The sequence below is a fragment of the Corvus brachyrhynchos genome, unplaced genomic scaffold (genome assembly GCF_000691975.1).
Source record: "Corvus brachyrhynchos isolate BGI_N302 unplaced genomic scaffold, ASM69197v1 scaffold3, whole genome shotgun sequence".
NCBI lineage: Eukaryota > Metazoa > Chordata > Aves > Passeriformes > Corvidae > Corvus > Corvus brachyrhynchos.
In genome coordinates this window covers 3,469,276-3,481,440 of record NW_008237619.1, presented here as the reverse complement: position 1 = coordinate 3,481,440, position 12,165 = coordinate 3,469,276, and the positions used below count along the sequence as shown (strand labels likewise).

The 12,165-nt window shown below is 42.9% G+C and overlaps 2 protein-coding genes across 2 annotated transcripts in view; both read right to left on the bottom strand.

Moving 5' to 3' along the window:
* KIAA1524 (KIAA1524 ortholog) overlaps positions 1 to 587 on the bottom strand; it is a 25,965-nt gene extending 25,378 nt beyond the window's left edge. The window contains exon 1 of the mRNA XM_008631859.2: positions 391 to 587. Coding sequence (XP_008630081.1) covers positions 391 to 587 — 197 coding nt within the window. The remainder of the gene's footprint in view (positions 1 to 390) is intronic.
* The window catches only part of SH2D1B (SH2 domain containing 1B), a 13,484-nt gene extending 1,319 nt beyond the window's left edge, over positions 1 to 12,165 (bottom strand). Inside the window, exons 1-4 of the mRNA XM_008631858.2 lie at positions 11,826 to 12,165; positions 8,510 to 8,573; positions 6,059 to 6,227; positions 714 to 2,799 (exon numbers count right to left, since the gene is read on the bottom strand). Coding sequence (XP_008630080.1) covers positions 2,759 to 2,799; positions 6,059 to 6,227; positions 8,510 to 8,573; positions 11,826 to 11,965 — 414 coding nt within the window. The 5' untranslated portion in view covers positions 11,966 to 12,165 and the 3' untranslated portion in view covers positions 714 to 2,758. The remainder of the gene's footprint in view (positions 1 to 713; positions 2,800 to 6,058; positions 6,228 to 8,509; positions 8,574 to 11,825) is intronic.

Here is a 12,165-nt window from a genome sequence, read left to right as displayed (position 1 = left end):
CTGCCGCCAGCTTGCTTAAGGGAGACAGAGGCGGGCAGCGGCCTCGGCGTGGGGGCGGCGGCGAGAGCCGGGGGAGGAGCGAGGCACCTGGGGAAGGCAGGCGCTTGGATCGGTGACACCGGCTTTAGGGCTCATGTGCCGTCAGGGCGATCCAGAGAGATGCTTTTCCTAAGCGGAGCTGTATTTGGTTGGGTCAGCTGAGTCTTCTAGCCGCCCAGCTTCTAGAGGGCCACCTCCGGGTTGGAGCTGCTGTCAGTTCCCACCTGGCGCCCACAGCCCTGCCTCGCCTTCTTGATGCCTTTCTAGTCCCCATTATCCTTTTCGCTCCTTCTGGGGAGGACTTAACACCGGCCAGCAGCCAGCCTCCCCGCCTGCCTGTGGTTCCCTGACCTCTCCGGCAGGAAAGGGAAGCCTTGGCGGCGTCTGGCGATGGGGGGGATCGAACCCGCGACCCGGCCGCTCGTCTGTCCACACAGCGACCCCTGCAGGCCGCTGCGGGCACAGCGCCCGCTCCCGCTGCCTGAGCTGCAACAGGAATCCTTTCCTCGTGCCCCTTCAGTTGGAGCGCCCCGAGACACCGGGATCATGCCCTTCTTGGACCATGTTTTTCCTTACACCATGTGCTCGAACCTTTAAGTGTCCAAGAGGTACAAGAGGTTCCGCCCCCTCACTGCTCAACCCCCCGACATGGATGCGCACGCACTCACCCCCACCTTTCGGATGTCGGCAAGTAGATGCTGCTGCGTGAAGCTTTTGAAAATGTCTTCTCAACTCGTGCACGGATTGTTTTCTGCCATATTAGGCCTGCAAATATGTGTAGGAACGTCTACATTTGCCTCATTTTCCTATACTGTTAATAGGACAAATATTGCTGTAAAGCACAGGCGAGTAATATGAATGTAATGTAAAATGTCATTGTGTCTCTTTTTCCTCTTGTAAGTCCTTGATCCTTCTCGTGTCTCCTCCTTCACATGACTGCCGCAAGGGAACGCTGGAGAAGTGACTGGGGCGTGGGCTTGGAGTCACCCTCAGTCCTGGATGCCACACCAGGAGCTGCAGCCACCATGACTGTTGTAAATCCGAGTCCAAAACACGCTGTCAAGTGCCAGCTGAAAGGCACCACAGCCCAGCCCTTGTCCCCTGCTCAGCCATCACAGTCACTCGGTAGGCACCGTGAGGCACAGGCAGGGATTCCTTGTCACTCGGCCTTTTCCCAAGGCTGAACATCAGTGTGACTGAGTGAGCACCTGGAAGACTGCTGAGACTGTCATTTCAGAAAAACTACAGTGTTGTGCTCTGTTAAGGACCATGCTGCTGTAGGTGGGGTGTCTCAGCAGAGCAGTTCCTCAGTCTGGTACCTGTGATAATCTGCTATCAGACAGGCTGCTCGATTCTGCAGATAAAGAATTTACTGACACATCAGTTCTGTGCTTCTACAGAGCAAGGGCTGGGATGTTTATGTCTCATAGTACCATTTTTCATGGACAACTCCTTTTCAATTAATGAAGTTTTGGATACACATTTTAGTATTTCTTGTCATTGCTCGGGTTAATTAATAGCCTCATTTTTTGGGTCTCCTTCATGCTACAAATATTAGTTGAACCTGGAGCCAAAAACTCTACAGCACTCTTAAATTCATAATGAACTCCAAAGCACTGAAAGGTCTAAAATTCCTTTGACAAATAATGGTGTGAGAGAAACATAATAGAAAAAAAATCTAACTAGTATTACCCATTAAAATACATAAATAATTCGTGAAGGGTCTTAAACACACAACCAATACAAATCTCTTCTTCAGTCTCAAATGGTGAGGGAGTCTGTAGTAGTGTCCGGAAGACTCAGGACATATATTCCAGTTCTGGCTGTGTGAAGATTGCAGGCTACCTTCAGAACTAAAGTATTAATTAAATATTTAAAACTAGGGGTAATATTAAAGCAAATTCTTACATTACAAAAGACATACACATAATAAAGAACTAAAGGCAGTAGCAGATGAAATGGAGTAAGCATTCCCATATGTACAGAGCCTATTAAAAACAGAATGTGTTCATGCTGACATGCATGTAGAACTTGCACTCCTCTTGTAAGGTGCCAGAACCATTTCTCAGCATTAAAAGTATTTCAAACCATTTTCCTCTGGTTGATTACTTTTTTATGGCATGGATTTAACACAGCTTTTTTGTTTCAATTTGCATTATTCAAACTACAGACTACTAGTATTCCTTGACATTGCTGAAATACTATCCACTCCTCCAGCAATGAGGTAACTTGAATCATGTGCAAAATAACAGAGTTTGGAGGTTTTAAAGCATCTTATGATGCCAATAATTTGTCATATATTTTTATCAACACATATCAATTCTGCCATTAATCACTGCTTTATGCCCATTCATTTGATGTATTTATATTGCTGCTTTCTAACAGAATGTTCTCTCTAGGAGTCAACATCTTGGACAATTTGCTGGCTAAAAACCACCAAAGACACATACATGGACACAAGATACCTTTCCCCAGACGTACATGTGTATGTTATGTGTCTGTAACAAAAAGTAATTCTTTCATTGCTGAGCAAAAATGCACAATAGCTTGTACTGGATCTACTGGTAGAAAACACAGCTACTCTGACAGTCTGCAAAAGGAGGAGGCTAATTCCAGATCCAGAGCAGAGGACACCCAGCTGGAAGCTCTCCCTGGCTGAGGCACTGCACTGAGGCACATCTTGGAACGGCCGCTTCCCAAACTGTCAGGTGCAGATCCTTCAGGGTAAGACAGTGACGTAACCATCGCTGTCATCAGCTTCTGTAAAGTAATCAGTACAAACAAAAAAAGATGTCATTGCAAGGGGCTCTTCTGAAAGGCCATGGGAAGCAGCACAGCCTGTGGCAGGGCAGTATCAGTAATTCAATTTGGTTTTTCAATGTTCTCTCTGCTATTGCAGGGCCAACGTTTAGGCCCCCTGTCCTATCAGCTGGATTCTCCAGGAACACACCTGGAGGCAAAGCCTGCATTGCCTTTTCTGAGCCAGCAAGCACTTTTGTAAACAGTTATATCCACAAGACCCCCTCCTTCCTGAGAAACAGTCAAATGTCGGAAATCATCCATTCTTGGTAGATCAGATCAATAGCCAAGATACCTGTGACTCGCATAACACATCCCTTCTTCTGTAAATAAATACCCAAGAGAAAAGTTCTCATCCCAACTAAAGGAGGAGAGCCTGAAAAACCCTGTTCTCTCTTACACTTTGTCAGATTGGTTACAGTTTTTGAGAAGCCAAGGAAAAGGCAGTAAATTCAATGCTGTGGAGTCAAAGCTCCACTATGGAGCGGCTCTTCAAGCAGCTGGCCTTAGAAAAGCTGTTCCTAGGCTAGAAAACAAAGCTCAAGTATCTCCAACCCCCAGGATTGTGACCCCAGTCCCTTGAGGTGTTCCACTGGTCGTGCTGGAGCACTCAGTCCCATATGTGCAGCAAAGCCAGCTGCTGGTGGCACATGAGGGATGGGACAGGGAAATAGGGTGCTTGCTTTAGGGAGCACTGCTGTGCTTTGGGCAGTGCCAGAGAGAGCCATCATGATATTAACATAAGCCCCCTCTGTGGGCATGTAATAATGCGGTCTGAGAGGGAAGTTTGGAATGCTGTATAAGTGAAATTTAAATCAAAATTTAATAGAAAACAATTCCAAAGTATTTTGATTATTTCTAAAAAGCCTCCATTTTTATGGAAGACCACACGTATTTTGACATTGAAATGAAAGGGTTTGTCTTCTTCCCTGTGAGTCCAGATGAGGATGTTGTGTATCTTCTAGAAAAATTCCTATTGCAGGACCAAAAATAAAATACTTATTACACCTGATTCTTCCTAAAAACATATCCATGCTACTGCAGTATTTTCCATCTCCCTGTAACAGCAATGATAAGATACCAGAAAAACATTTTTGGAGCAAATGTGGCATATTTGCCTTGTGATACAGGTGACAAGGTAATGTTGAAGACATGGGAAATGTATTTCTGCGGCTTCCCCTCAGCAAGGTTGCTGAGGCTCTGGCCCCAAAACTGCAACTTAGTGCACGCAGTGCTGAGGGAGCTCGGCCAGAGCGGTTGCACTGCTCTTGTGTGTGAAACCCCAGCGACTGCAGCACAGAGGGGCTGCCTGTCAGAGAGAGAAATAGTTCATGCCTCAAACACTGATATAAAGTTTTGTTCATTGTAACAACAACTGTATAAAGAAGCTACAACTAAGGAAGCCTCCCTGAAGATGCCTGACTGGAACTTTGGACTGTAAGTCAAACTATTAAGATTAGATAAAGGGAAAACCCGTTCTTCAATCACCTGAAACAAACAAGTAGACAAGGAAAAGAATGTGAGCCAAACCCAGCAGTCCTGCTAAGAATCATCTCTGGCTCGTTTTGGGGTGGGGGAGGCCATAGCCCACAGACCCATTTGCTGGGAGCAGGTTTGCACAGATTTCCCCCCCAGCCAGGTGGGAGGAGGAAGTTTCGGTGTGTCATAACCTCTGCTCAAGGGCAGTGAACCCATCCTCCCTTACAAAACTGGCTATGGACCCCCCACCCCAGGAAGGCTACATCCATGGGACATTCACGTGAGAGGCAACTAAGGGGGTGCCTTAATCCATCAAAGGCCCCCCGAAGTGCCCCCCAGAGTCATTCCTGAGGCCTTGCACCGAAGGACTGCACGTGATTCAACAAAGCCAGAGTCTGTTGTAAAAGCCAGTGGCAAACACTCCCCTGCCCAGGGAGGTCCCTGGGTTTTCCTACCTAGCCTGAGCTATACTAACCCATCAGATTCTATGCTTTTCGGGGGGACCTTCACCACCAAGAAGACCAGCTGGAGAGGATTATTGGAGCATCACTGGGATCCGTGGAGGGGTGATATTTTCTGTCCCCTCCACCTCTTTCTCAGATTTCTTTCTCTTCTTTTTACTCTCCATTTTCTCTCTCTCCATCTCATATTTACTATCAGATAAAACCCATACTGTTGTCCCTGGCATAAGGTCTCATTTACACCTTAATTTGGGCAGAGGCATTTCTAAGAACTTTAATAACCGGATCATAACACCACTGTGCTGAGCTGCCGTTGGACATGAGATGCAAATCACAGGGCAGGGTGGAGACTCCAAGGTTTTATTTCCTTTATGATACCTGTACTTAATGAAAGGATTTCCCTTGCTCACGCTGTGGCTCTTGGCACACTCTGCCAGAGGTCATGGAACACCTTCAGGGTTATTTGGCAGCCCATGACCTGATGGATGCAGCAGCTGAGTGTTGTACAGCAGGAACATGAAGAATGACATCCAGAGGCGTGTGAGGGATGCCAGCAAGTTACCAACAGGATCTGCAGTCATCCTTCTCAAAACAAGGATGTAAGGATGACATGGGGCTAAACAACACAGTCTAAAGCTTTATGAGAACATCTGTCTTTATTGTATCCATTTGCATAATTCTGTCAGGTAGAAGCATCACACCCTTGTCCTACACCTGGGACTCGTGAGCATAAATTAGCAGAAGAAGAGCAATGAAAGGCTGAACTCTGGTTCCAAAGCTGTGATCCTGAGCACGAGGCTATATGCCTGTTATCAATTAGTCATATTTGAATACAATTCACAAGCTGGCTTGCTTACTCGCCCATCTTAGGATTAACTGAATAAAGTTTTGATATAAAAATATCTTAGAACCTGGGCAATGAATGTAAAGGACACCCTCAATCTCCAGTGAAGTGCAAGGGCCTGGTACCTTGGCAGATGCACAATGGGTAAAACTGGTTCTCAGTCTTCTCCAGCCTCAAGGTGTCAACACCCATGACCGAGAGAGCTGTAGGCAGCTTTTTTCATCACTGTCTATCTCTAGCAATCTTAATTTGTTCATTTGTAATGGGTGAGGGTAAGTAACCTGTGAGTTAAGAATAACCATTTCAGTGGACGTAAGAGAGATGGGAGGATGTAAAACTTACGTCCATGCAAGAGGACATTTAGCAAGTATTCACCACAAACCTGTCAATGCCGTCATCTTGAAAAAACCCACAAAGGCGGAGCTAAATTTCTTACCATCATAAATGTTGTCCATTCCTGACTTGGTCCTCTGGCTTCTTCTCAAAGCCTTTGGTTTCTTCACTGGGTAGCGGAGATTTGTTATCAGTCCTTGATTTGGCTTTTCGAAAGCGTATATTAAGTCCTTTAACGTTTTGAACGTCCTCTCTGGAACACCTTCAGAAGTCTGTAAGGAAAGGATAACAAAATGTTTTTGCAAGTGCCCTTCACATGGAGTCCCCTAAATGAAAAGAATGATAGGTTCTTTATTATTTACCAAGGAGCTGTTTTGTAAACAGATTTGGTGACAGAATATTGCACTGCCCTTAAAACATAAGGGACACCTGTTTGGAGGCATGGCTATGGCACTAAAAGTAACCTCCATCACCATATTTTTTTTCAAAAAGAGCATCAGTTTAAATTATTGGTGTAGATGCGTGCTGCAGCAACCCACTACAGCAGAGTGTTGAAGAGCAACAGCATTACACACTGCGCTCTGGTCTGAGAGCATAAGTTTAGGGATAACATATTTAGTTCTTACTTAAAATGTTGTCTTTAAATAAGTAGGTGACAAACAGAACCCAAAAATTTTACAAAATATCAGCATTGGCAAGCAAAGGACATGTGCAAAAAACTGCTTTTTAAGTGTGGGTTCATACAACAGGACTGAACTTCTGCAGCTCAGCCCTGCAGGGATCTGTGCATGGACTTTACAGTGCTGTGACTTCAGGGCAGTGACAGACAGTGAGCAGCCTACCAGTAGTCATTAAAAGAGAACAGGCCTTTGGTTTCACTTCATCTGCTAGCTAGCAAAGAAACATGTATTTATTTTCGTTAGTTTTCTGCATCCTTCATCTTCCATTCAGCCCTGCATGGACTGGGTGCCAATGCCTCTGTGTACTGGGTCTGGCTGGGATGAGTTAACGTTCTTCATAGCAGCCTACATAGTGCTGTGCTTTGAATTTGTGACTAAAACAGTGCTGATAAGGCTGTCGCTGAACAGTGCTCATGTAGCCTTAAGGTTGTCTTTTTCTTGAACTTGGTTCCCCTGGGGAGCAGGCTGAGGTTGTGCAGGATGCTGGCTATCCCATCGCACCCCATCGGACACTGTACTCAGCAATAAAAGCTCAGGGAAAGGGAGGACATTTGTGGTTATGTGTGTGCTGAGGCTTCGCTTTCCAGGACGTGGCTAAACATCTGCCTCCCAATGGGAAGGAGTTGCTAAACTCCTTTGCTTTGCTTGTGTGCACAACTTTGCTTTACCTGTTTACCTATTAAACTGTATTTTATCTGGTCAAGGAGTTCCCTCACTTTTGTTCTTTTTGTTGTCTTCCCCCACCCTGTCCTGCTAAGGAGAGAGGGAGTGAGCATCTGTGGGGGTGCTTAGCTGGTTGGGGCCAGCCTACTGCATTCTAGAAAGCTCATGGCTTTCTCTTGGCCTTTAAAAAAACCCAAACCACCTCTCCTCCACCATCAATGTATTATTTCAATCAATTATTTTAGCAAACCAAAATAATCTGAATTAATTTCTTTAATAACTGAACTCTTCTTTCACATTTTTGGCAAAACTTTGTAAGGAAAAATGGGTTTGAAAAACCTCAAAGTGTCTGAGTTATTATTACCTGCTGACAGGAATGACAGCATAACCCCAGCAGAGTGACTAAGGTCCAAACCAGAATTTTTTTATCAACAAACCATTCTTCTTCATGGGAAATTGTGTCTTTCGTACTCAGGAAAAACCACTAGTAAGCAACAAATTATCAGCATATGAGAGCTTGGAGTGTCCTTTATGGAGTGATTTCCTCATTCCACTTAATGGTGCTTAATATTGCAGTCCTCTTGGCTGTCCTACTACAAGCAGGGGAGTGAGTTTATAGGTGTCCTTTCATATTGCCTGGGGATTTGATTGATGCGTTAGTCTCTCCTGCACTTGTTTTTCTTGAATTAGCAGCATTATTTGGCATCATCAGTTCGGGTGCCTCACAATCATACAGAATTATACATTCTTTAAATCAAAAATATCATTGCAATATCCCAGATCCCTATGAGATGCTGCATGCAATGGCAGCACTTTCAAGTAGAAAAAGCTAATTAGGAACAGGAGAAAGTAACAAAAGTAGTAGTTTTTTCATCAGTGCTATAAAAAAGAAATGGTCAAATCAGAAAGCAGCTGGTTAATAAATAACAGAGCCACTTAGATTATAAGGAAATTCTACAAACACAAGAGCTAATTTTGAGCTCATAGATAATAAAAATTGAGTAGAGAGCAAACTTGGAAATATTTTCTATGGTATTGTGTTTATGGATTAAAAAAAAAAATCTATGATCTGTCAAATTATCATTGACTAAAATGACCATAGATTAAAATGATCATTGATCATAGATGAATCTAAGAACTCTTATTCTATGATTTTTAAAAAATCTATGATCGTTAATGCAGTCTTTAGAGATGTAATGAGAGTTACTCACCTGTATTCTAAAATATCCTTGGTGTTCCCTGAAGATTCGATAAGTGTAGATGAGGTCCTCAAAGCTGTGAAAAATGTTGTATACATAATACATCACATTAACAAAGTGGACATATGTGCAAACACTATTAAAGACATGAGAAGTTGTGCAGTAAAATTGAATGAGGCAAAGACAGAAAAGCAAAACAGAAGAGAGCATTGAGATTACAAAATGAGTGAAGGTTTAATATCTTGAAATACAAGATTACTCTAACCAAGGGTTTCAAAGAACTTATGAACTAAACCTAACACAGGCCTTTTATGAGCATAATTTGATTCCACAGACATCACCTCCTGTCATCTCTCTCTTATCTTCCTCATGCGTGATACCTCCCTGAACTTCATTTTGCATTTCTATCACAAGAAGGCAGTTGAATTCTTGGAGAGGTGTTGGCAGAAAATAGCCTCCAGTCACCAGCACCCAGAAAATGACTACATGGCTCCTAAGAATAATATTCCTCCTTTGCATTTCCCAGGGTTTTAGTTATTGTTACTTTTGATAATATGAAAGTGTTTGAACACTGAGGCTACTGATGTATTTGGATATATTTTGTCAACAGAAATAAAAGGTTTATCAGGTACCACAGTAGCAGCAATTTGGGAGGTGGAGAAGGTGACCATGATCAAAAAAGGTAGCAGAGCTGCAAGAAAATGTACATCACAAATAAGTGAGGAGGTTGGGGAGACAGGGGAGCAGCATCTGAAAGCAAGTTTTTTTAACTGGGGTGCTTGTTCCTCAGGAGGACTTCAGCTGTACCTATGTGGCTATGTGAAGTGAACTGTCATGAGAGGGAGAATCTTGGGGCAAAAACCTGACTCAGGGGCCTTGCACAGAAATGAAGGGTTACTCTGAAAATAAACTACTTTGTTCTGCAAAAAAAGTTACTGTGAATTGAGATCAGTATAAGGCTTCCAGTTATAACAGATTTATTTTAATTCAAAGAGTGGTATCACAGGGATGCATATTTTGGTTTTTGCCTTCTTGAGATACCTGTGGAATATTCCTTGCTGAAGAGTACTTTTTATCAATGTGAGTGCTCATTCTTTGCACAGAGACAGAAAAGTGATAAAAAGAAATTGCAGGAACTGATAATTTTTGATACTTGCTCTTTACTGATCAACTAGATTTTAAAACGTTATTGTCTGGATATTATTCAGCTACTATAATTTTTATTTAATGAACATGAAACTACCATTAAAATGGAAACTTCTGTTTCCACATTAACTATTAAATGCTTACCAAGAGCTAGTAATAGGGTACAAACAAGGTGCTTGGAAGAAAAGTGAGGTGAGAGGGAGAATGGCCTGTTGAACAATAAGGAGAACAGTAGCAAGAACAGTAGGTCTGAAGTGAGGCACTGTGAGAGACCTGGGATAATTTTGGATGAAAGAGACAGTGTTCTGTGGAGGAAGGTGTATCAGCAGAGCCGTGCACCACGCCTGATTAGAGGAGAGATGCATTTGAACTGGTCCCACCATTCTGAGCCCCAGGTCCTCCATGGGAGTGCACTCCCCCGCAAATCCCAATAAAAAAAGGACAAAAAAGGTTGTTTGTTTGCTGTAGCAAGTGGATCAGTATCTCTGCCCACGCATCAGTTAATTTGAGAAGGGTTTGTCAGTTTGCACATCAACCATCTTAGGTGCTAAACAAGGTGTTAAGACGTAATTCTAATTCAAAAGTTGCCTTGAAACATCACAAAGAGTTTCAGTGTTGATTGCCCCCAGTTTTAGGGCAGTTTTCCTCTGCCTAGTGAACCATTCCGTCTTTGAGGCAATTCTCAGCCACTACAACACCATCCCATGTGCTGTCTGAACACAAGCATTGCTCTGACCAGTGCAAGCCACCATCTGTGCACCACTGCTGCCACCCTTGCAGTTTAACTATGGCATTTGTTCATGTCGGAGTTACAGTCAAATCCACTAAACACTTCAGGTTTTATCAGCGTTTAACGCTACAAACCCACAGAGGCAAACTGGAAGTCACATGATTTTTCATATGCCTGAGCAGAATATTGTGGCAGACAGATGTGACAAGCCAAAGCATGTCTGCAAGGTATCAGAAGGCAAATCTGCTTTGCCCTTAAAACAAAAAAGAGACGATGGAAGGGAAAGCAACCGTGCTGGTGTAGCACAAAGCTTAACCCAGGTTCTAACTAACATTGTCGTTCTTCCTCTGTGTCAGGTTCCCCATTTGTCCCTTCTGACAGGGTATGGATGCACATTCCCTCCCATCTCCCTGCCCTCCCCTCACCTCCTGCATTGCCTCATTCCACATCATACTGAAAGCAGGTTCCTGTAGCTCCCTTGCCGAGGGCTCTGTTTCCCCCCCACTTGCTATTTCTCTTCTCCTTGTATTGTCATTTTGCAGACCTCCTTTCTTTTACCCACCAACCCAGTAGTACTCCATTTCTCTCTCTCTTTTTCTCCCTTCTCCATTGATTTGTTTCATAAGAAATGGATTTTTAGTGATTGATAAAAACATCTTCTCGTATTTTTTAATTAATTAGATGTGTTAAAAAGTTTTCATGTCATACTCAAACGTATCCTCAACAAATGTCAAACCTCATAGGTTCAAACAAAGACCTGGATTCTAATTTTTAAACTTTGAATGCATTATGAACAGTTCAATTATATATGAAAAGTGTAAAAACGGAAATAAAAGTGCAATTCCCTACAGAAAAAGAAAATAATAAAATTTTAATTGTATTAATTAAAGCTAAGGTCTAGAAATAGCAGTTTTCTATGCCCATCCTGTCTGTGGATCTGTCATATGAATTCAAACAGAACTTTTTAATTTTCAGTCTCAGCCTATGTTCTTATATCAGGTAAAATTCCTTTGAAACACGAGGCTGAGCTTTCATCAGACAGAAATTCTATAAAGAAGGAAGTGTTTTGTAACACGCCATGAGACTTTTCAGTGTCTCAACAGTGCTAAAATGCTGTTTACTCATCATTATAGAGGCAGTTACTTTGAGTAGGGTTCTTAACATGTTTTGGCAGGCTGAGCTATTTTCTCTGGGCTCCCCTTATTGTCTGGAGAGAGAGACCAGCATCAACAGATTATAGTTCATTTATCATATGTTACACAAAATGGTTTTTTGCAAATGCCACCCTCTCACTATAAAGGAAACCTAAAGCAACCAACACTACTTGAATACATAGACACACTCCCTTGAAGGCTGTTAATATCAGGGAAGAACTATGAATGTTAGAAAAGATGATTATTGTCTTTGGATCCAACTGAAAACTCATAAAAAAATCAGTATTAGGGTACTTACAAAACACAGAGACACAAGGCTCCTTCCACACTCTCACTCTCCCGTATTAAATAGCTGCCATTCTTTTTCTTCTTGCTCAGCAGCTCTTCACAGGTTCTCCTTGTTATCTTTCCATGAAAAAATGGGAATGAGAACTCCATGGATAAAAGAAAACAAGGTCTCTTGCCTTTCAAAGCAATTCTAGAGCAAATCAGAAGCCTGGCATGAAAAGAAGACTTATTCCAAAAGCAGCTTCCTGCAGACACCTGAAGTTGGAGGTGCCAAGGACATGCAGTTGTTCATCTGTGTTGTTTACTGAACTGTCCCCTGTGAGGTGGGTTAGCTCTGCAGCTTGACAGCT